Raw genomic sequence first — 25,423 nt, 5'->3', positions numbered from 1 at the left:
CATGTAAACACACACGTGCACAGACATTAAGGTTTACTGTCTTCTTTCTCTCCTTTTTTCAGCATTTTCCTCTTACTAACCTATTTCTATTTCTTAACTTACCTACGCAAATTAGATGTCTTTGTTACTTCCTGCCCCCCTCAACGTCAAGGAACACCAATGAAACAAAAGAGCATCGACCACGTTAATTGTTTTTCACTGTGTGGACATATGTCGGTTAGAGCTTGGAAAATCATTTTCAGTTTTGTTTCTTTGCAGTCTTCCCTTGTCGTCACCCTTCCCCATTCCCCATCCCCTGTGGATTGAAAAGTGGGACTCTTTTAGCGCCCGACAGCCTGAGCTAAGGCATGGAGTGTGCTTGGCCTGTGGGGCCTAGGAGCTCATCTGGCCCTGGAGAGCCGAGGCAGTCTCATTATGTCCAGGACTCCACAGCAGGCCTTTCTTGTTTTTCAGTTCCACATGGGATTTGAGGGACTGTTAACCCTAAAACCAAGTTGTTATAGGTCATGTTTGAAAATGATTTCAAGTGCTTTGGAGTAATCGTTGTACATTTTTTTTCCGTATCTGTGATTCTCAAGCAATCCCCTGGAGGGCTTGTTAAACTGCAAGTTGCTGGGCCTCTTCCCAGATTTTCTGATTTGGCAGGTCTGGAGCAAGAACTTAGTCCAGGAAGTACACTTTGGGAGCCACAGTTTTTATCTATAGGCATTTATCTCCAGGTGTAATCTCTAACACCAGAAGGAGGCACTAGATCAGCCCTGTCCAATGGAAACATGATATGAGCCAATTACAGAAGGTTAAAATTTCTAGTAGCCAGAGTAAAAAAGTCAAAATAAAAGGTGAAATTAATACAAGCAGTCCATTTTAACACAGTTTATTCAAAGTATCATTTTAACATGTAATCAATGTAAAAAAATCACGGACACGATCTTTTACATTCTTTTTTCAGTGTGTATTCTGCACTTCACATCTCAGTGCAGACTAGCCTCGTCTCAAATGCTCAGTGGCCACATGGGGGCTGGTGGCCACCCTGTTGGATAGTGCCACTCTAGGATTTGCTCTCTCCTCGAAGACTCTCTCTTTCCTGTCTTAAAATGTGCTATTTTTAGGCACTTGTGGAAAATTTTGTATATATAGGATGTCCCAAAAACTTGTTTTGAATAATTATAAAGGCAGTGTTTATCAAAATACATTTAATTTTCAAAATTGAGCTGTCAGCTGTTATAGTGTGTATACATTTTTTGGGGACACCCTGTATTTCCTGAGTGTCTTTCATGATACAGAGCACGTCCTTTGTGGTTATATACTCTGCAATCTGTAATTCTTAAGTTTCAGTATGTGTGGCTCATCAGTAATGATCCTAAAGTGAGGATGGAGAGACAGTGGCAGAGGCCAGGCTGGGGATTGGAATAAGAACAAAGTTTACAGCAGTGTTCTGGGGAAAGGATGTTCTCTGGGCTCTTCCTGGGAAAAAAAAAAAAAAAAAAAGATCAGCCCTGGCCGGTGTGGCTCAGTGGTTAGAGGCCCACACACCACAGGGTTGTGGGTTCGATTCCCAGTCAAGGGCATGTATTTGGGTTGCAGGTTCCATCCCCAACCCCAGTTGGGGCGTATGCAGGAGGCAACCAGTCGATGTGTCTCTTTCACATCGATGTTTCTCTCTCTCTTTCTACCCCCTTTTCCCTCCCTTCCACTCTCTCTAAAAATCAGTGGAAAAAATATCCTTGGGTGAGGATTGACGACAACAACAGAAAAATCAGATTAAGGAGTGACAGAATGAGGGTTGGTTTATGCACAAGAGGTCAGCAAGAAAGGAGAAGCGAAAATTTGAGAAAGTTAGACAGATGGGCTAGAAGAAAATGAAACAGAAACAACAGGGCTGTAGTAGCTGAAGGGTAGATATCTACATAAAATCTCACAATAAGTACCTACATGTAGACTGTTTAAGTGCACTTTGCTTTTGACTCTTTCATTTGATTGCTACCATAAGGAATTATATTACTCTAATTCACGCATCATCATAGTCTGATGATAAAAGAAAATAAGATGAGAACATCAACTTTTATGTGTTACGTTTCTCTTTTACCATGATAACACGAGGTGTAAGTCACAATAAGTCAGAGGATGTACATAGGGTCTTGGGAACTCCTAAAAATAATTAGTGCCAAACCTCAAATCCTGGACATTAGCCCTTTGAATGCACTCCTCTGAAAGCAGCTTTCAAGTTGAACTTTGAGTGAAGAGCTTGGTTCATGAGTCAGCGAAGGTTGGAATAAATGTCTTACTTAGATCAATTGGAGAGCAACCCAGGCTCAGAGAACAGTGGCTATTCCATTTGCTGCCTTCAGAAGATGAGGATTTGTCTCTGAAGTGTTGGATCTCTGTTGTCTCTCTGTTTTTAAATTGGTTAAAAACAAATACCATGCTTAAGTAGAGTAGCATTAAAAATCGACAAAATCATACGTCCTAATGTATATAATGATAAGCTCTGTATTGCCTGGCATTTGAATTTTGCTGAGGACTTTTATCGTGAGATACTATTTTCTTCCTTCCTCGGGATCTCTCATTTCAGCGTGGGGTAAGGCGGTATGCACTTGAAACCATTTGAAGTGACTAAAGGGTTTGAAGGGTGGTTACTTCAGAAAAATTGGCATTTCAGAAAGACGTGTTTTTCCCTCGGTCTCTGTTGATGTTTGAAGTCTTCAAAGTGTTGCTGTGATCAGAGGAAACCATTTCTTGTGAAGTAGTTCTCTCCAGGCATGCAGTGATTTGAGACTGGCTTGCTGTTGATTCAGATCATCTTGTCTAGAAGCTGTTTTCATGAAGGTGTGCAGGCTGAGGCCTGGAGCTTGCAAGGTTTATCTTCAGTTCAGAACATGTAAATATAAAATTAACCTAGCTTCAAAATAAGCTTCAGAGTCAATAAAAATGGAGTATTTCTTAAAATGTGTTGAAGCAGTCAAGTTTCTAGTCCACGTTGCTCATCAGGGACCCTGCCCAATTTTATAGATTCTGGTGGCCGCTCTGACATATGATTCCATGGAAAGTGAGTGAGAGGAGAGATGACTTTCCGTTTTCCCAGTCAATTGGTTTATTTTTCCCCCCAGTCTTCTTTTTGCATATAAAATTGGAGTTAAATATTTATCCAAAATGCTAAAGGTTTGACTTCAAAAGAAGTTGGCTAATAGATGTCAAATACTTACATGTACTTGGAACTATGCTAAGTAATTTTCAAGAATTATCCTATTTCTAACACCATCTTTGCAAATGCTGTTATTTCATCTCCCTTGTGCACATGTGGAAACTGAGGCTTAAAGAGGTGAAGTAGTTTGGTCGTTTGGGTCTTATGTGGCAGAGTCAGGATGAGAACTGGCCTTTGTTTTTTACAGTTTTTATTGATGTTAGAGACAGAGGAAGGGAGAGGGAGAGAGAAAAAGAAACATTGATAAGAGAGAGAAACATGTCTTGCATGCCCCTTACTTGGGATTGAGCTTGCAAACGTGGCATGTGCCCTGACTGGGAATCAAACCTCCATCTCTCAGTGATGGGATGACGCTCAGCCAACTAAGCCACACTGGCCGGGGGGGAACTGCCTTTTGATGCCTCCCCCTTCATATTCTGTTGTTTGCAAAAGCATAGGATCCTCTGACTGACCTGGTTACTTTCCACTCCACACGTGGGGAAAACTAAGTAAAAATACATTCTACAGATAAGTACAGGGGCTTTTCATGCAGCCTTGGCTCTAGAAACTTTCCAGATGTAGCATGCTGTAAGTGCTAGTCAAGGTCCCCTCTAAGGCCGAGAGGGCCTAGTGACAAACCATTATGTAGATTAAACAGCAAACTGCTTATCTGACTGTCACTTCTATGTAAATACAAATACTACTTAAAAAACAGGACAGTTGTAGATGGCTCCCAGACTTAGGAAATCAAACAGCATTGGAAATATGGAAAAACAAAACATTAGAAGTCAGATTTTTAACCTGGGTTCTAATCTAACAAGCCATTTAATTTTTTCCCAACTCTATTTCCCAACGTGTATACGAGTGGATTGAGTGAATCTGTGAGATTCAACTCTTCGGCGTCAGGGGACCTCTACTTCAGCAAAAATGGCACATGTAAAATTTTGCATATCATTCAGGGGTTTCATGGACTCCCTAAAGTCCATAGGAATTTTTAGATTTTTATTAGAACCCCTAAATTAGTTGTTCCTTGCATTTTCTTTTGCTTTATGAATGGGAGGAGCCTGTGGCTGTGCTGTATGAAGAACCTTTGTAGGTATAACCCTCTGATATGCAATGGTGAACCTTTGGTGGATTGATGCTGATCACATCACATTTGCTCAGCTTCCTGGGATCATGCAGGATATAGGTTCTATTGACTGGACTAGAATTTCTAAAGAGGTGACTGCGGAGCTTGGAAAAGCGAAGGTGGCCTTGGAATTGTCAGACGTGGTTAATTTGGAAGCCCTCTTAACCTCTTTAATCTCAGTTTCTCCTTTTGCATAAGGAATGAAGAATGCCAGTGCCATGTGACTATGAGGCATTTAAGTGAAATAATAGACAATGAGCCCTGTAGGTAATCATTCCCTGTAGATGGGAATGAGCCTGGCGATGCTGCTCACATGCCTGCTTGTTGCTTAACTATGTCTCAGAGGGTCATGTCCGGCAGGCTACGGGTTCTTAGGGGCTGCAGACCCAGCAGGTCAGAGAGACTAGTACGGCTGATGGGAAAGGTCCCTGGGGACTATGGGAACAACCTCTTCGCAGCTAATGGGAAACCGAGGGACCTGGAGAGGCCACGTGAGAAAGGGAAATGAACTTGAAAGTTGATAGTTAAGGGAGGAAGTTGTGCTTAAACTTCTGGAAAATCAGAGATATTCTTTGGACCGGGGCTCACCAAAGGGCTAGAAGAGTCTTTTGATGAAGGAAACATCCATCTGATCAATCTAACATGGAATCAGTGTTAATGTACGATGGTAACATCAGAACTCATTAATTAAAGGTATACTTGGGAAGCCTATGAGAACACGTTCATTCACTCCTCCTTATTACCCTACAGGCAGGCATGGAAGATCGTTGAGAGAGGGGCATGGCATGTCTGCATTAATAGATCCAGCAGGTTTCCATGGCTGATGGCTTCACCTTCATATCTGTACTTCTGTTGTCTTCATTTCTCTCGCAAGGATCATGTCTAATGCCTTAGGAGGTCTGGAAGAATTAAGTGTGTTTCCCTGATTTTGAAGTTTAGTTTTTTCCTTTTTAATTGTGATAATTTATGCATATTTAGGTCATTTATGAAACTCCAATCTTGTTAATGCCTGGTAAATGATTAATCTATTTTTTTCTGCTTTTATTTTCAGATTGAAGAATTTCGAAGGCTGAGGACGCATGTGAAGGGGGCAGAACTTGTGGAAGGCTGTGATGGGATTTTGGGAGACAATTTTAGACCCACTCAGCCACTTAGTGACAGAGTCATCAGAGCTGCATTTCAGTAGCCACAGAGAACAGGAAGGAGCCCTCCACCCGGGTATGTGCGGATTAAGTAAGGCAGTAGGCACATGGTTATGTAGACCGGCTGGACCAGTTACTCTTGGGGTGATCCTGATAATTCAGCAATATGCATTTTATTTTGATAACATTTACAACACATTCTCAAGCCCTGTTAATTTACAAGCAAGGTGGTTTTTAAAAAATTTCATGCAGTGTTGAAAAAATCTGCAATCCTTATATTTTCTCACCACACTAGCTTTTCATTCCAAATTTTGCTTTAATATTGGCTTTCCCAAGGACAGAGAACTGGGGCTATGCAAGCACCCCTTCTGTACTTTTCTGTGTTGAACCCCTGGAGGAGAGTGTGAGCCTCAGAGCTGGCCCTCATTGTCTGATGCAGATTTGATGGTGGTGTTTTTGGGGTAGGGGAGGGCAGATCTGTCGTGAATGAAAACACGTCCTATGGAAGTGCTATTATTTGATAGTCAGGAAGCACTGATTAATCTGAATGTGGTATTTTCTTATTGATTAAACACAGTATACACATTGTAATACATTGAATTCAATATATGTATTCCTTTCCCTTAAGGAGCTAACAAAATAAAACCTTGCAAACATGGAAAAGATAAAGTCTACAAAAATGATTGTACACTGAATTATTTCTTTACATTGTAAGTTGCCTAAGAGTGTGGACACAGGTCAGCACATGGTAGGCAAACCACTACTTCCCATGAGAGAATCGTATCTGTTGAAATCGTTTCCTAGGTAAGCAGGGCAGAGCTGTGACTGTTTAATGGACCATTAGGAGTATGTAGTCACATACTATGTGAGTGGTGCAATAAATAGAAATCTCTGGCGTCCAGGAACTCACAGTCTTATGAGCTGGACAGTTGACACAGGAATTGTAAAGGGTTATCATTCTGTCCGTGTGTTTCCTGATCCAGTTTCCTTGCCCCTCTATCATTACTACCCAGTACTGCAGCCAAGCTGTCTTTTTTCTTCTGTGAATGTGCTTTGCTCACACAGTCTTTCCTGCCCCACCTTTTGCCTATTGAAATCCTAGCCACCCACAGGCTCAACTCAAACACTGCTCAGCATGAATTCTTTGCTTCTCCTTTAGATTATCTCTCTTATTTCACATTCTTTCTTCAATTTAGCTGTTTGTGTATTTCTTATTTTTTGGTTAGATTCCAAGTTTCTTAAGGGTTGAAACATTTATTTTACTTTGAATCCATCACAACACATAACACCTTGTATCTCGAATGTCTAGGCAAATTAGAAATTCCTTAGAACCATACATGTCCTGTGTTCCAGTCATTCATTCATTCTCAGTTCCTGTGTAAGTACAGTTCCTCTCCCTCTCCTAGTTTTGTAGATGATGAGGGCCAGGCAAAGTTGCCTTTGGTAGGAATGAGAAGAAACTTTTCATAATTCATATATGGTAACAATGGAGAAAATCCAAGAGTGCTTTAAGCTAAGTCTTATAGTAGATGAGCTAAAAGAATTATATTCAATTAAAAATCATTATTGAGTGCCTACAATGTGATTGGTTCTGGATATGCAGAGATGAGAAGAACAGATGTGGCCTCTGCCCTCATAAGACAGAGCCTGAGATGGGGATTCTGACAGTGGAAAAGTAAAGACTTCAAAATATGCAATTACAAATTGTAGTAAACTCCGTAATGAGAAGAACAAAGAAATGTAGTGATGGCGATTTCCAATAGCGGGGATATCTTTTGCAAAGGTCCCCAGGTGCTGCTCCTTGTAGAGGAGATAAGAATTTAATGCATTGAGGTACCTGAATGAAGACCCCTGAGTCTGGGGATAGAAATCAAAGTGGAAAGTTAAGCAGTGCCCATTCTTAGAGGGCCTGCCAGCCACGTGAAAGCATCTTTATTGATGCCATTGAAAGCATCTTTATTTCCATGTTGACACATCAAGAACTTAGGCAGACTTTACTCGGGGAGTGGCCCGACCCCCTGTACGTTTTCAGTAGCTCGCAGGGACTGGTGAGCGAATGCACTGATTTGGGTGGGCCTGAAGCAGTAGAGGGGTGCTTCAGAAGGCAGCTGGGCAGCTGAGGTGAACGACGTGGGGGCTCGGACACCAGACTCAAGTGGAGGTAGAGAGACGGTCATGCATGTGAAACAGACCTTGAAAGGGATAGCTAGTGATCAATTGGATGAAGTGGAGGAGGGTGGAAATATCAAAGACAACTCGTGTGGATAGAGTGCCATTGAGTGACAGCAGGAGAGCTGGAGGAGGCTCTGGGATGGAAAGAAAGATAAAGAGCTGAGTTGGGATGGTAACGGCTCGGAAGCCCAGGGGCTGGGTCACAGTGAGGTAGGGGAACCCGCGTCCGCTGCCCCCACCGCTCCAGCCCGTTTCCTGCAGCCCATGCGGGTGCTGCCTCAGCAGTGATGACCCCTGGCTTCCAGCCACTGGGACTTCTTCAGGCCCCGGAAGCTGACGGCAGCCAGGACCCGCATCGTGAAGTCAGCAGAGGTGCTGATGAAATGCATGCACCATCTCCCCTCTGAAAGGATCTTTGGAGACAACCTTTGAAGAATCCAGCATGGTTCTGGCCTTGGGACTGAGTTCACTGCTGTGGATGTTTTAAGCTGTGTAAACCGCGACCAAGGAATGCTTCAGGTAGCCTGGTCAGAGGGTGAGCACTCCAGGGAGGTTATTAAACCGTATGATTGGACCTATGCAACAGATTATAAGGGAACATTACTTGGAGAGTCACTCAAATTAAAGGTTGTACCTACAAGAAGCTCATATAGATACAGAGCAACTGAAAGCCAGAGAGCAGATTCAGTTTTTAGGAGAAGTTCTGTTTGAGGACGAACCTCATGATCATGGAGTTTCAAGCCTTTAGAGTAAATTAGAGCCATTCCTTCCAGCGGTTTTTCTTGGGAATTGATGGAGTGTTTATCAGGATGAATAACACGAGACTTGACCACGAGGCCGACGAGACCTACATGTTATGAGATTATACATCACAAGAGGGCAAAATTGCCGATTTAATTCACATGTCTCCTTCCCTCCTCACCTAACCTAATGAAATATCACAGTATTTACTGATCAAGGAGGCAGTTTGTGAGAAGCTAATATTTCCAGAAAGAATTGATCATAACCCCGCAGACTCACAAGGAAATGCACCCGTGGAATAGAAGGTGATGTGTGTATCCTCAGTATACTCACCGTGGAATCAGATGGAGACTTTGGCTATGTAGATGGGGGTATTTTTATCATGAGAATTAATTGTCTTGTCCGTGTGCAGATTTTCTGTAGCCTTAAAGAGGGGGGGGGGAAAGATTATTGCAGGCAGGTTCCACTCAAAAAAAAAAAAAAAAAAGTTGAGTTGGAGGATGTTGAACGAGAGACACCTTTCACTCACGGACAGTGGACCCACCATGAAGGTAGCTGGGATTTTGAAAGCGGAGATCAGAGAAGAGGTCTGAACTGGATATGGGAGTTGCTGGCATAGAGATTTGATATCTATGTACAGTGTCCTAAGGCTGCATAGGCATTAACTCATTAAATGTTCATGCAATCTTTATGAGTCTTTACAGGGCGTTAACCAAAGTGCAGTGAAGTTAGGTCACTTACCCAAAGTAATGCAGTTGTGCAGCAGAACTGGAGGTGGGACCCAGGCAGCCTGAAAGAGGTCAGAGAATGTCCCCACACTGGCGGTCAGGGTGGAGTGACCATGAGCAATGCACATTGCCATAGGACGACGTTGAGTGTGAAGGGAGGAGGCAGAGGTGCCATATGTGATGACAGAGGCTGCAGCAGTAGAGAGGGGATGAGATTGAAGGAGACTTAAAAAGTTGATGTATAATTGACGTATAACATAGTTAAATTTGAGGTGTACATCCTGTTGACTTGATACATTTACATATTTCAATATGGTTACCACTAGCATTGGCTAATGTCTATCATGGCCTGTATATATAATTTATTTTTTTGTGATGAGAATGAGACTTCTTTTTTTTTTAAACAAAAGAAATTCTAGAACTTTTCTTTGTACTTAGGAGAATGAGCCAGTAGATGGAGGGGCTGAAGATGCTGTTTCTCAGAGGGGCTAGTCCTAGCTGTGAAGTCTCTGAAAAGTGGAAAGGGCATGAAATCCTAAGCAAATTTGCAGACTGACTTTTGTTAAGGGAATAAACACTTTATGTGCTCTAATAGGAAGGAAGGAGAGGTAGTGGTTTATAGACATAGTGATTATATGACTTGCTTTTATTTTTTATTTATTTATTTTAGAGAGAGAGGAAGGGAGAGAGAGAGAGAAACATCAATGAGAGAGAAACATCAACATCGATTGGCTGCCTCCTCCTGCATTCCACCCCCCGCCCCCAACCAGGGATTGAGCGTGAAACCTGGGCATGTGCCTCTGACTGGGAACTCAGCTGACAACGTCTTGGTGCATGGGTCAAAAGTCAACCACTGAGCCACACTGGCTGGGCATGACTTGCTTTTATTATTTAAGGAAGAATAGGGTAGCGACTAGGAAGGGCGACAGCAGCAGGGAAGATGGAAGATCGGGGCAGAGTGAAAGGTGGAAGGGTGGGCTTGCAGGAGCGACCCAGTACGAGGGGCAGGCAGTGAGGTGTGATGAGGTTTGTTGAATGTGAATTTATGATTTTCTCCAGCTTGGGTTTAGTGTACTGCCTGTGATTATCAGTAACTATAAGTGACCCTTTTTAATGAAATAAGATTGTCCTGAATTTTTGGATTCATATGGTCCTAGACCAGAGTTGCTTCTTTAAATGTCTAAATAACCATCACTATTTTATCTCTCTTAGACACAGCGAGAGAGGTTAATGCTAATGAGATTATGCATATTTCAGATATTTCCTATTCACTGTATGATAGGAAGATAATGTATAATTTTCAAAGTCTTAAGTCAATTACAATTTAGGTATTTTTAAAAGCAGGATGGGTTCATGTCCTTTTCTTGGAGGCTGAGACTGCTTAAAGGAGGTCATTTTTCCAGAAATTCCCAAGAATGGTGCTGGATTCTTTCAAAGGCCCCAGTTCCGACTTCACCCTTTTATGAATACATTTTGATCCTTTTATCTTGAAATATGTTATACAAATCTAGTTATAATTCTACATAAAAATTATATTGGGAAATCAGACTTATGGATGTGTGCTTTTATTTGATATTTAATAATGCCCTAAGGCTGGTAATTCAAATTTTTATTAAAGTGAAATGATTTGACAGTCAGACTTTGAATTTAATGCATGAATGTTTCATTTAAGCTCTTGGAACTGAAAAGAAAAAAAACCCACTTTTTCCTGGTAGTTCTCTAAAAAATGTTTAAAATAATTTAGATTTATTTTAGCTATATTTTACTAAAATAAGTTTAGTTTTTGGACTTAAAATGGCATTTTTTTTTTGCATGACATGTCTAGACATCTGGAAGGCTTTGATAACCAAGACTTATTATTCCCATGAATAATCTATGACTTTTTACATTACCATTTAAGAAGTCTGAACTCTGATTTTGTACTTGTATAGAGAGTTAGCATATAACTCACCCAGGTGCAGTGCTAGTTCAGATTCCTGGGAGCCAGCTGACATGAAATGATTCTTTACCTATTGAATTTTCAAGTCTTAATAAGAACAAACAAAAAATAAGACCAAGCATTAGGCCCAGTTTCCTTGTTGCTCTTGGTGTCATAATATTGGTACTAATCTATCAAGGAAATGATTATTTGCCGCCTTTGTTTCATTAAGTATTATCCCATTTTTAAAAGGCCATTCTTACTGTTTCATTTTACCTATTTCCCCCTTGACTCAGGTATTGTTAAACTGCACACATGTTTACAGTAACTATAAGTAATTATAATTATTTAATTTACTTTCTGTAAAATGTAATGCCACAAAGCTCTTTAAATAGTTTTCTTTTTTGCCTCTCTTAAAAGGGGAAAATATAAGTATGCCCCAAATAGATTTTTAAAAAGGCCCCAAAAACATAGAAGAGAAAACAGGGATTATTAAGCAACCATCTCTGAATGATTGCTTTATCTAACTTGCCCTCATATTTCTTTCTAGGTCTTTGAAGTCATCCTTGCCTGTGTTGAATTTTCCCCCATGTATTCTTTTGCAATTAATAATGTTGTCTTCTGAGCTCTAGTGAAGCTAGAGCTAGCATCAACTCCATCCCAGTTTTCTTTTATAACCCAAAAGTTATAAGTTAGAAAAGATTAAGGCATTACAGGAAAGGAGGGGCTATGTGGGGAAAGAGAGAATGTCAACTGGGAATGACCAAGTAGGTAAAAGCTATTATCCGTCCTGGATAAATGGAAAGCTTAGAGCCTATTTTTAGCCAATAGAACCTGGACTCTCCTAACTCTAATAATTTAATGTGATGCAGAGCATTAGGGTGAGGAATGAAAGGTCAATGGATGTAGCTGTTTTCTATTTACTGTATCATATAGAATTTCTTGAAAATGGAATGAATTTCCTAAAGAGTTTCAAAATGATTTCAGGAAGAGGCCCCAATACCAAGGGTGCTCAGCCTATCTATTGTGTTTTGATTATGTGATATAAAATTATTATTAACCCAAGAATGAAAATATCAGAACTATATAGGCATTTCTTCAAGATGACTAAACAAGGAGAATACTCCCTGCTTCCATATTTGTTCCTCCCCCTTTTTAAAAAGAATAGTTTATTGATTTTTAGGGAAAAGGAAGGGGGAAGACAGAAACATCGATGTGAGAGGGTAACATTGATTAGCTGCCTGCTGCATGTCCCCTACCGGGGATCGAGCCCACAACCCCAGCATGTGCCTGACCAGGACTCAAACCAGAAACCTTTCGGTGCATGAGGACGATGCCCAGACGAGTCACACTGGCCAGGGCCTCTCCCCCTTTTTTATGATGTAGAAATGTTAATCATTTATTGTGCAAAAAATTCCAGAATAATTGAGTACCTGCCCCCCCCCCCCCCCCCATGAATTCAAACGAAATTGTGTTTGGGCAGAAGAAAAGAGAACATTTTGCAGTCATGGGCCAACCTGTATATTGAACATTAATATATTCTGATACCTTAACTAGATTTCATGATTTTAAACCTGAAGGATATATTTTCCATAAGAAAATCACTGACACCGGATTATCTCCTCTACACATGTTCTGTTATGCCTTTCACCTTGGATGCTCACTTTTTGGTAATTTTCTCAAATCAAGTTTTTAGCTTTGTTTTTCCACTTTGAGATTTATTAAGAAAACCTTATAGAGAGGCATTCATGTCAACTTCTTTCTCCTTTACCTGTTGCCAATTCTCTCTAGTTCTCTCTTCTGTGATGAAGTTCATAGAGGTTTAGGATAGCGGAGGCCTCACAGAGCTAGGAAACTAAAATCTCAGCACCCACTTGCTGTGAGTCCTCCCAGCTCAGCCCGACCGGCCTGCTCTCTCTGTAGGTGACTCACCTACAGTCACAACTTGTTACCACTAAACAGAGATGACCCACTCATTTATATTCCTACACCAGGTCTCTCTGTTAAGTTCTAGAATTGAGTGCCTAACTGTCAGTATGACTTTTCTTTTGGATGTGTCAAAGGTATCTCAAACTCAACACGTACGAGATTGAATTTATGATGTTCCCAATCGTCACCATTTGCCATTAGGGGCTGGTGGTGGTATTAAGGTTTGTTATTGACACCCACATGAAATATAGTATTGTTGGATCTGATTTAAATGCCTCAGCTGTTAAAGCGCAGTCTTTTGAAATGGGCTTTGGAAAATTTATCTGCATTAGATTTACCAATGTATAGCTTGGTGTTAGCAATTACAAGGAAATACAGAAACATGATGAAGTGATGTCCTCTCACTTACTTTCTTTTTAATATTTTCATTTCATGTGATAGTTATGGTCCTGAGGATTGTGCTAGTAAATTGCTTACATATAGCACAACCTGGGAAATAGGAAATCTCAGAATGGAAATGAAACGCATGAGGGTGAGGAAAGGTCATGGCATGACTGTGCAGGAGCTTACCCTTTGTTAAGGATGGAAGCCATCTCCTGTAGGTTAGAGAAGAAACCATGTAAGAGGAAGGTAGATACTGCCATCACTCTCACAAACGTGAGAAACAATGTATTTTAAAAGATAAAAAAAAGCCACACAGCCCAGCCAATGTTGCTCAGTGGTTGAGCGTTGACCCATGAACCAAGAGGTCATTGGTTCAATTCCCGGTCAGGGCACATATCCCAACAGTAAGGGGCCTGCAGGAGGCAGCTGATCGATGATGTTTCTCTCTCATTGATGTTTCTATCTCTCTCTCCCCTCTCCCTTCCTCTATCTCTAAAAATCAATAAAACATTAAAAAAAAAAGGCATACAAAATTTTTGCTCATTTATCTTGGAGATATTTCTATGCTAGTGCAAATAAGTTTGCCTTATTCTTTTGGCTACTTCAGTTTTAATTAAACAAATATTCTAGTTAAAACTTTTAACAAAACAATAATTTAGACAATGTTTAATGTCCTGGACAAAATCTGAAATATTTATTAGATAATATGGAGTTTTCCCTAATCAAGAAAGCTGGCTCTAGGTAGCACATTCTCAAATAAGTGAATTGTTATGTTTCCATTTTCCATTACAATGCTTTAAAACTCTTTCAAAATTTCTGAATTCTTGTAATTTCAGTGGTCAGAGACTCATAAAGGCCTTAAGTATGTCTGCATGAAATATTTTTCGGGACATCTTAGAAGCATGGAGTTGAACTGGATCTGAAAAAGTTACTTAATCTCGTCTTCTGCCTGAAAAGGTCTTCAACTAAATTATTCTAGATAGTTGCTCCCCTTATCTAGAAACAAACAGGCCCATAGACCCTTGTTGTCTGAGAATACCAACTTAGAGTTTTTTTACTCCTGCCTAATGCAAAAAGGAAAACCGCCCCCAGTGAAATACTGTCTGTAAAGTATTAACTAAATTGAAATGCCATTTCGATAGTAATATTTTTATGGTTTTCCGTAAATAAATATTTTTGATTAATGTAACTGGTTACAAGTATCCCAATATTTATGTTTTTCTTCTTTTTGGAGCATGTGAGAAGTCCTGTAACCTTTATGCTGCAGAGAAGCTCGTAATTTTTCACAGATATGAATGTTCATTCTGATTTTAGTATGGGGACAGCCAACAGTTCTCTAATACCTTTAAAGAATGATTATGTTTTGTGGTTCCTAGCAATAAAGTCACTGTAATTAGGAATACAAGATTGTAAATAAGAATAACAATGTTATTAATCATCTAAGTTAGTCATTTATGGCACATTCCTGTACCTGAAATATTTCCATAGGAAATAATGCTAAAATCCACATTTACTTATAATTAGACATAATACAAACCTTCTCTCATTATAATAGTTGCCCAAATCCCAATTCAACTTAATTTCCTTGAATTTGCTTTCTTGACTAAAAGCATTAAGCTTGAACTAGTGAAAAATGTATAATATGTGCTTCAATTAAGAAGTAATTAGATACTCAATCACCCCTACAACACACCAGGGATTAGGGAAGAAGGAAGAAAAATATGATGCACTGTAGTGTATGAAATAGTTTTGTTAATTAGTTTAGTGCTAATTGAGATTGAGAAAGTGTCAAAGTATCATAACATAGGTTTACTTTTGAACTACTTTAAATGCTAATAGTGTTTAATATTTTATGATACTGTGCTGCAGAGAAATGTAAAAATGACCAAGCTATATGATTTACCCTAGAGTTTTGATGAAAGTTTACACATTCATTCTAAGTTACACTTATTAGTGAGTGATGGGAAGGTAAAAAACAAATGCTTTTTTATATTTCAAACATCCTGTTGTATTTTATCTAATTTAATCCTCACAACAATTCTGTGAGGCATGTGTTTTTATTTTCATTTTAGAGATAAAGAAACTGAGACTGAGAGGGGTTGAGTAACTTGCTCAAGGTCACAGCCATTAAAGTGCAAAGCAAGGATTCAAATCCAGGTAGGTTTAACTGCAAACCCTGAGCTCTTTCCACTACACCAAATTTCAAGTAACAATAGGGCAGAAAATTGTGAAGGCCTTTATATCTGTACCTCCTGACCTCTTTTAGAAAAGTTCCTGGGAGTGAGATTTCTGGGGGAAAAGGACATGCATGTTTTTGTTTTTGGTAACATATTGTTAAAATATCCTCTATAAAGGGCTGTGTTAATTTTTGCTTACAGCATTGATTGAGCATTTTAGAGAGGGTGTTATTGCCATTTATTTTTATCAATCACTTTGTGTACCTTTCACCTCTCACCTTTTGGCTCTTCCCTTTCTTGAAATGTGTTCATCTCCATCTACGTATGGAAATGGCTGTGGCAAAAGTCACCTTTGATTCCTTTCTACTTTTCCTCTTTGTTCCCATGTCCCCAAATATAATACATGTTCATGGGAGAAAACTCAAACAATACAGAACAAAAGGAAGAGGGAGCAGCATTTCTCAAGCCCTCCGCCCAGGGATGGCTGTCAGCAGCGCTGGGCGATTCGGGTGACCATGGCTGGCCTGCAGCCGGTGGGGGATGGCTCGGCTTCCATTCTGACTCCATCACTAATTAGCTGTGTGACCTTGAAAAAGTTACTAATATCTCTAAGTCTCTGTTTTCATCACTTAAAAGAAGACCGCAATAGTGTCTTCCTCATAGGGTGGTTGTGAAAATTGATGAGCTAATGTAATCAAAGTGCTTAACATGATTTTGGTCCATAGTGTAAGTGTTCAATAAGTGTTACCTTCAGCATGGTTTTTGTGCCATTTGATCTCTCTCCTTATGCATGTATTTCACATGGATATGTAGACATATTGTGTTCCTTATGGGATTATATATTCAGCCTGTTTCTGTTTGCTTGATGATATATCTTTTCATGCCATTGAAGAGATGGCATTCTTTTAAATGATTGTACATAAGTTGCCATTAAGTATGTAACAAAATTTATTGAGCTATTTCTCTATTATTGTATATTTAGGTCATTTCCAGTATTTTGCTATAATCAACAATACTATGATTAATTTATGCATTTATTTCCTTAAAAATTCTTAGTTATAAGATTACTAGGTCAGAGTTAATTGTAATATATAGATGTAAATTGCTGTCTCTAAGAGTTATATCATTTTATGTTCCCACTAACCATGTGCCCAACTACACATTTATTTCTCTTTACCTTTACTAACATTGAGTATTTTCCATTTTTTTTATTCTTGCCAATCTGATTAAAAATGACTCTGTTGCATTATATTAAATATTCCTATGAATACTTGATTTTATTCCTGAATTTCCTGTTCTGTTCCATTAATCTTGCCTATTCATGAGCATTGACCATGATGATTGTGGCAAGTGTGTGTATTTCAGTGTTTTGTGGGATAAGATCCCTTACTAACCTTTTTGGCAGAATTTTCCTGGCTATTTTCACATGTTTCATTCTTCCAGAGAAAATATAGGATCATTTTATCAGAAAGGCTGAAATAAAGAATAAAAGACAAAGAGGGCGAGTAAAAGTAAAAGAGAAAAAGAAAAGAAAAAGAATCTTGCTGGAATTTTCCGTTTGGATTACATTGAATATATAGAGTAATTTGAAGAGAATTGATATCTTTACAATATTAAATATTTTTATCAAGGAACAGTGCACAGGTCTGTGTTTGTTAAAGTTTTTATGTTCTTTATATATTGTATAGTTCTGTCTTCTCACTAAATTTATTCCAGGATGTGTGCATTTGAGCTCTGGTGTCAGCCTGGGGTAGAGCTTGATGAGGAACCCAGCATCTCCACAACCTGGGCAAATTATTGATATTCTTTCAGCCTCAGTTTCCTCGTATATGAGGTGGAGGCACTGGGAGTCATACCTCTTAGAGATACTGTGAGGATTAAGTGAAACATAGTAAAAGGTGCAGGGCAGTACTCAGCAGAGGGTTAGCATTCAACAACTGTGAGCTATTGCTAATATTGTTGTTATAATCATCAATTTTGATTAGTGTTATTTTACATTATATTTTTATATTGGTTAATATTATTTCACTGAAAAAAAAAATTGCTTAAGTCTGTCCTTGTCTTTCTTACTAATCTTTTCTATAGTTCCCAATAATATTTTAGCAGATTGTTTTGAGTTCTCTGAACAGACCGTGGTCACATCTGTAAATGACAATTTTATCTCTTCTCATTTTAATACTTACTATTCTATTGCACCATCTAGTATTTTCAGAATGATGTTGAATAAATTAACAGTGATGTCTGGTACCCTTTATTTCTGATATGCTTGGATTTTTATTTCCAAATCCAGAGGCATTTTCCCCCCACTCTCTTTCTTTTAAATCTTCAAAAGCATTTGATGCCCTTGACCTTTTTCTTTCTGTCTTTATTTTTTTCCGCATGACCACATACTGTCACTAGTGAGTGTGTTGACAAAGAAGGTAGCTATATGCCCTTGCTTGTAATGGAAGGATATTTACTTTTAACCTTCTGTTTTGTATATGGCATATTCAAAGGGCCATGTGAAAATATAAACATAATCAGACATAGACCCTCCCTCAGGGAGTTTACAGCCTGGTGTTGGAAGTTCATCAGGTACACAGCTAACTTCAAATCGCAGCAGCGTATAGAAACTGCCCCGAGGGAGGGTGCTCCTAGTGTACAGGAGAAAAAGACCATTCTGAAAGAGTGTCCTTATGCCTAGCATATCCCTGTTTCTTAAGAGACTCTTATTTTGGAAATTTTACATTGAATTATCTTACTTAAAGAGGGCTGCTTTAGTGTGTTATCAGTGAGCTGAGCCAGACCCACTGGAACGTAAATGGACCCTGCGACCTGCAGTGGCCTCTGAGAACAAGGACATGTGTGCACATGTGCTTTTTAAATTTTTGATAGCTTTTCAGGAAATTCTCCAATAGTGATTTGATTTGCACTCATTCCCAAGGGCCTCCTTGTAGAAGATAATTTAAGGTTCAGAAATAGTCACATGAAAGATAGCATCTGTTATAATTATATTGAAATAGCTGATAATTTACAAGACTTTGTAAGATATGGCCGTACTTCAAAGTCTCATTATGGACAATGATCTTTGTATAATAGAACATTTTCTTTTATACTTAAGCTTTCTTATTATTTGTATATAGATAAATGGATATTTGGAGGAAGTCCCAAAGAGCAGAAAGTTAGCCTGATTACCTATGTATGTTCAAAGTGTCATTTCTTTAGATTGATTTACCAAATAAATTTATATACTGATTACCAGGGAATACAGTTATTGTGGAAACGTTAGAGAATACACAAATAAAGTTTCTTTAAAAGGAATTTTTATTTTAAATATTGATAATCCATTAAACATAGGCAGTTAATTTTGTTTCCATCACAAATTGCAGTAAAATAACAGGAAATAGATTCAAGTACACAAACCTACAAGGATAGCCAAAACAAAAGAGACAACAGCAATAATATTTTGGAAGCTGGAAGCAGATGGTTACGTGATAATGGATTTAGCAGATGTGAGGAGCAAAGCCTGTTTTCATGACAGAATTTCTCAGTCCCAGGAATTGGTGGCAACAGATACCACTAAAAGTTGTAGCTAAAGGAGGCTCAGCTCATCTGTATTGGTTAGAAGCTGTTTAAGAAGCACTTACATCTCCCAATCCTCTCCCAGTATTTGGTGGATGCCTGGAGATACCCTCTGGAGATGATGAAGAGAGAGTCTCTCTAGGGGACAGAGGCGGAGTTGATCAGGATCAGGATCCCGCAGTGAAAAGAAGGTGATGAAAGAGCATCCCCATGCCTCGTGTTCCCCTGCTTCCCTGCTTGGCTTCCAATGTATTGGTAGAAAGGCCTCTACCCAGACAGGCGGCTGGAGGGATCTTTCTGAAGAATCTGACACCCCGGGACTTCTAAAATATCCCAGCTGGCTCACCTGTGGCGAGGGCAAGACAGATACAGCCCCCGGTGTCCTTGGAGTCTCCATTCTGCTTCCTTGTAGTGCTGGTTCCCCGCCTTAGGTATGAGCAGTTGAGGGTATTTGAAGAAAGCCTGTGTAACATCTAACATCCAAAACAAACAGAAGCAGGCAAGGGATAATAAATAAACACCCAGGATGACAAAAACCTCAAAAAGGTAACCATTCAGCTCTTCAGAGAGGCAAGGAGAGAAATTGCAGCCATGGTGTAGGAATGGATGCGATTAAGAAACTGAAAACATGAAGGCAGAAATGGAAATTTTATAGCAGAATCAGAAGGCAGAATTGAAGAAATGTCTTAGAGAGTAGGGCAAAACCAGGAGAGAATAAAATAAGAAAACTGGAGAACCAGTTTAGGAACTCCATTATCCAAATAATAGGAAAGGTGGGGAGAGAACAGAGAAAATGGAGGAGAGGAACCAGCAACAAAATTATTCAAAACATTTTCTGAGAACTCATGGACATAAATTTACAAGTTGTGGAGGACCCACTGAATTTCGAGCATGGTAGATCAATATACACCCACACCAAGGCACTATCATTGGGAAATTTCTGGACCCTGCGGGAAAATCAGTGGAAAAAAGTCAAAAATCAAAGAACCTGGAATTTGAATATCAGACATCTCATCAGCAAACTGGAAGCTAAATGTCAACCAAGCATGGCCTTCAGTATTCTGAGGGAACATTACACCCCACTTAGACTTCCTTCCCCAGGCAAACTTTCGATAATTTGAAATGACTTCTCAAAGTTGTTTTCAGTTATCAAAGTCACTGAAAATTTACTTCCCAGGAACCTACTGGAAGATGTGTTTCACCAAAATGAGGAAAATCAAGAAAACAGATGTGGGATTCAGGAAACAGGAGATCAGACAAAGGAGAAAGGAGATTGCCAGAATGATGGTGATGTGAGGTTGTAGGCAGAGAGGCTGTCAGTGAAGATGTGAGGAGAAGAGAAGGTTCTAGAAGAGTTTTCTTAGGAAGATGAAATTGATAGACTGCATGATGTCTGAAGGCCCTGAGAGGAGTCAGGCAATTGGTAGGTAGTTTTGTATTGAGTACATAGGAAGCTAAGGTGGAAAAAACCATGATAATTATTAACTCCAGAGAAAACAAGAAGTTGTGCGGGAAAGGAGAATTAATGACATATTAATACACATAGCTCAGCTCCGAATAATATTTATATCATCACAGTACTAGAAGCTGATATTGATCCAGCCAAAATTGCTATATAGCCATCCTGGGAAAATGGGGTGCAGGAGAGGGTTTGTGGGGGTGGGGGTGGGGCCGACAGGAGGAAAGAGGGTCACATCTTCATTCTCTGTAGGAACAGTCAACAGACAGTAATAAAATAGAGGTGAAAAGGAGCAGTATAGTCATGCTACTGAGCTCTGTGTTGTTAATAAAGTAATCAGCTAAGAGTTGAGGAAAAAGAAATCAGTAGCTTGTGGGATGGGACTGATAGTTTTCAGAACAAACCTTTTAGATAATTTAACCCATTAAACTATGTGCATGTGTATTTTTGAGACAAATAAATACAAATAGCAATTGCTACTGTTGTTTTGTTATATTTTTAAAAATGTTTGTACACACACACGCACACAAATACACATAGGCATTTTTTTGGAGTGTTTGCTTTGGGCCAGATATTGTGCTGGACCTTAGGAACACAGCACAGTGCAGATGAGACCAACTATGATTCCACACCATGAACACTTTCTCTGAGATGCTGAAATGTAAATTTTGAACGCCTGCTATGGAAAATAATAGGCCATCCAGTACTGCAGTTCAATTTTCAGCTGGTGAGATGTTTATAAAATCAATTGTCACTAGTAGTTATATACCTTGAAGGCACTTTCGTCACATTATATGTTGTTGTCATAATTCTCACACAATCCCTAAAAAGGTAGGTATTGTTACGTGAGGCTCAGAAGGGGCATGTAGCTTGCATAACATTTTACAGCAAGTTGGTGGCGGGGATGGGATTTGAACTTGGGCATCCCTGATTCCAAATCCATGCCCCAGATTGTGATCAATTGAAACATTTCCCCAAGTAATCTGTTGTCTGCAGTGAATAAGATCAATTGTCTTTGTGGGGAGCTGATATCAAGATCACTCTCAGGGTTCCTTGCATTGGGAGGTGACATTTTCTTTGTTTGAAAACTATAGAGAAGGACAAGCTCAGTAAGCGTAGGGTATTATCTTTAGTTTCTTCTGTGAGAGTAAGTACCTGAATTCAGCAGCAGAGTCCACACTCTGGTAAATTAGAATTCATTTGGCATTTATGGAGAACCGTCTATATCAAACCTTTAGAGCTTCAGAAACGAATGCGACACCAGCAGGCAAGTGCAGTCTGCTGCCATCAGATGTAGGGTCATTGTTAAAAATGCTCTGGATTAAGACAAGATCTTGCATGACTCGAGTGATTTATGTATCCATTTATTATTTATCCACTTATGTAATATTATTGTAAAATTATTTTGGGACTAGGAAGAAGTCTTTGTGCTCCAGCAGTTACCATCTGCAGTTATTACACACAAAATTAATGACAATAACCGAAAACTTTATTTTATTATTAAACATGATACGTAAATTTTTTGTTTAGAAAACAGTTCAAACATTATTTTGGTGTAAAGTACTTGTTTCTGTGAAATTTCGCATTACTAGATTCAGTCGTACCAATAAAATTATGGTAGACTTTGCAAAAGATTTGCAGAGGTGACAAACTTGAGCATGAAGATATTTTGAGATATCTACATTTTCTTAATGGAGTTTTTAGATTTTACTGCCTCTTACTGGACTGTAAAAAGACTTCGGTCTGTTGTCGAGGCGTGTCGGTAACATAACTGACTCACTCTTTTTGCATAAAGGAGGAAGACAGTGGTCGTAGAGTGCCCTTGGATTTGGACGGGAACTTTTGAGCTGCAGCCCCGGTTTTCCCGGAAAGCCTGCGTCGTTTGGCTTCTTCTCATCCAGCTTTGACGGACACATGCGGCAGTTGCCTGTACACACGCGCCAATGAAATATTAGCAAAGGCTGTACATTGCAAAGAAACCCCACATTATATATCCACGTCACTGCTGGTAGTATTCATATTTTTGCACCCGCTGTTTATTGCTTATATGCAGAAGAAATGAAACTAGTTTTCAGAGTTGTTATTAATATGAATATATATCATGTACTAATGTCGAGACAGGAAAAATACATTTCCAGCATTAGCAGTCCTTCATTTCCTTTCTCCAGCAGAAAATTCGCTCCTTCAGAGAGTAATGTAAGTCTTGATAATAAAATAAGAGTTTTGATCAAGAGCAGCATGCAGCTTCGAAGTGGAATGTTAAAGGATTAGTAAAAATCCTATCTCATGTTATTTTTCAGCCCTCACACCACAACTGATGTCAGTCTGGGTTGTTATTATGGAAAACAGTTTGGGAGTTAATGCAAAAACATAGTACTCACTTTATATATTACTGTCTTAGTAAAAGAATTTATTGAAGATAAGAATCTAATCATATTTATTTGACATATTAGAAGCTGTGGTTTCTAGGAAAAAAAGAAAGTAGGTACCTTGAATAGGTTTTTTTCCATGATAGAAACATAAATTTAATAGTATCCCTATAATAATTTAGTGTTGTACATTTTCTAAGACTTCAAAGTATTGCATTCTGTGGATTTCATGTCTTCAGTATATTGAGATGTTTCTTTCAAAGATGACCAACAATATCTTCATTTTAATTAAGTGCTACTGACAAATTTAAGCATATGCTTATATGTAGTTAAGTGTGACAAATGAGATAATTTATGTGAAACAGTAGAGTGCCTGGCACAAAGCAAGTACTTAAATGTTCGTTATAATTATTGTTGTAAAACTAATAACTTCAAAAACCGAGCCCCAATTTGGAGAGATTTTGTGGTGCAAAATATCTAAGTTAGAAATAGAAATAATTCAAGTGGAATAAGCATGTATTGAGAGATTTTAGATGTACTGCGTACAGGTTGTAATAATGAGAGCATTAAATTAAGTAGAACTCACACCAAGTATGGATGAGCAAGGCTCTGTGGAAGGTTCATGGTGGAGCCATGCTGGGCAGGGAGAGAAAGCACTAGAGCTGCAGCGGAGAGGAGCGGAGTCTTGCGAAGGGTCAGGATCGGGGTAGCCGGGACCACACCGGGGCAGCATCGGCCGGAGCCTCGGAGAGGCAGAGGCGAACCCCGGATTCCTCCTTCCCAGGGCTCCTCATACGTGTACAGACAAGAAGAAATGGCAAAGCAGGGCTACAAAAACTGTGGCACTTTTAAACATTTATGTCTTACAGGAAGAACTGATAAACCACATACTTGCCAAACACTGACCGCCCTGTGGCCTCCTATGAAGTCAACCTCAAAAGACAGACTCTGAAGCCTTCCTGGGGGAGGAGCCGGGGGGCGCTGCTGACTCCTTTGGTTGCGCCTGTGTTCAGGCCCTGGGGGGACCGGTTAAGGCACCCAGCTGCTCTGCCAGGGTGTGTGGTTGGGAATGTTCCTGAACCCAGCTACTGATGCTGCTTGTAGCCTCCAACCCTCCGTCCTTTAAAAATACAAAATAAACATAACAAAAACGAGTTCAAATGACTTGCAAGGTGATCCTGGGTTTCCCATATTTTCCATTTTCCTCTGTAATTATATAAATGTATATATATATTTTAAGATTGAGGAATCACATTTATTTACTATACATTTTCTTTTTTTTTTTTTTTAAATGTATCTTTATTGATTTCAGAGGGAGGAAGGGAGAGGGGGAGAGAGAAAGAGAAACATCAATGATGGGAGAGTCATTGATCAGCTGCCTCCTGCACGTCCCCAACTGGGGATCGAGCCTGCAACCCGGGCATGTGCCCTGACCAGGAATTGAACCTCGATCTCCTAAATCCTAGGTCGATGCTCAACCGCTGAGCCACGCCTGGCCAGGCTGCTGTACATTTTCTGAGTCAAAACGACTGAGATGAACTACTTGGTTCAGCGTGTGGTATCTGTCGGTGAGATTGTGTGGAACCCTAATATTCTTTAATACGAAAAACCCTTTCTTTCCACAGCCAGGTCCCTCAGAGTCAGACTGGCAATGCTGTTTATAGTGATGCTTTTGTAGGAATGAATTTGAAAGGGTAATCTGTCAATCAACAAAAATGCAAATAACTGATCTCAAATCTATCCTGTTTTGATTTTGGAAAGAAAAGTAAAAGGTATGTAACAGACCCTGACATAGGGGAAGGAGCCTCCTAAAGCAGGTGTGTGTGTGGGTGGGGGTGGGAGGGGTGGGGAGTTAAGTAGGGATAAATGACAAATTTCAAAGATCTTGAAATTTAACTTAGGGTCGATTTTGTTTAACAAAGTGAAAAAAAAAGGACAACAAATGGAGGTGCTTTTCACATGGCTGACACATCTGAAATCATCTCTGATTCATGGTAATTAATGTGCCTGATTGTGTGAAAAGTTATATTGTTCTCAGAAATTTTGTCAGTTCAGATCATTTGAGTTCTCTTTTTTTGTTGGTAAGTTTAGCTGAAGGCTTGCCAATATTGTTGCTCCTTTCAGAGAACCAGTATCTGACTTTGTTGGTTTTCTTTACTGTGTTTCTATTCTCTATTTCATTAAGTTTTGCTCTAATCTTTATTATTTCCTTTCTTCTGCTTCCTTTGGGGTTAGCTTGTCCTTTTTAGAGTATCTTAAGATGATAGGTTAGGTTATTGATTTGAGATTTTTTTTAATACAGGGATTTACAGTTACAAATTTTTCTCTAATATTGCTTTAGCTGCATCCTATAAATTTTGGTGTGTTATATTTTTGTCTTTATTCATCTCCAAGTATTTTCTGAGTTGCCTTGTGATTTCCTCTTTGACCCAATGGTTATTTAGGCACATGTTGCTTAGTTTATACATATTTATGAATTCCCAGATTTCTGTTGTTATAATTTCCCTGCATTGTGGTCAGAGAACATACTTTG

At 39.3% G+C, this 25,423-nt stretch overlaps 1 protein-coding gene and 1 pseudogene across 3 annotated transcripts in view; both read left to right on the top strand.

The window, feature by feature from the left end:
• The window catches only part of CA8 (carbonic anhydrase 8), a 77,938-nt gene extending 53,883 nt beyond the window's left edge, over window positions 1-24,055 (top strand). The window contains exons 8-9 of one of the 2 annotated variants that reach the window (XM_081117199.1): window positions 5,362-5,528; window positions 22,317-24,055. In XM_081117199.1, the coding sequence (XP_080973325.1) occupies window positions 5,362-5,496 (135 nt within the window). In that variant the 3' untranslated portion in view covers window positions 5,497-5,528; window positions 22,317-24,055. Of the gene's footprint in view, window positions 1-5,361; window positions 5,533-22,316 lie in introns of both variants that reach the window. The other variant, XM_081117200.1, reaches the window with a different exon arrangement.
• LOC308547096 (TIP41-like protein pseudogene) lies at window positions 8,012-8,667 on the top strand (annotated as a pseudogene). The gene has a single exon. The product of its transcript is annotated as a TIP41-like protein pseudogene (transcript).
• Window positions 24,056-25,423: the final 1,368 nt, after the last annotated feature.

The sequence above is a fragment of the Miniopterus schreibersii genome (assembly GCF_964146895.1).
Source record: "Miniopterus schreibersii genome assembly, chromosome: 17".
NCBI lineage: Eukaryota > Metazoa > Chordata > Mammalia > Chiroptera > Miniopteridae > Miniopterus > Miniopterus schreibersii.
Note: the sequence above shows the minus strand (reverse complement) of the source record. Positions and strands in the feature narration are given on the sequence as shown.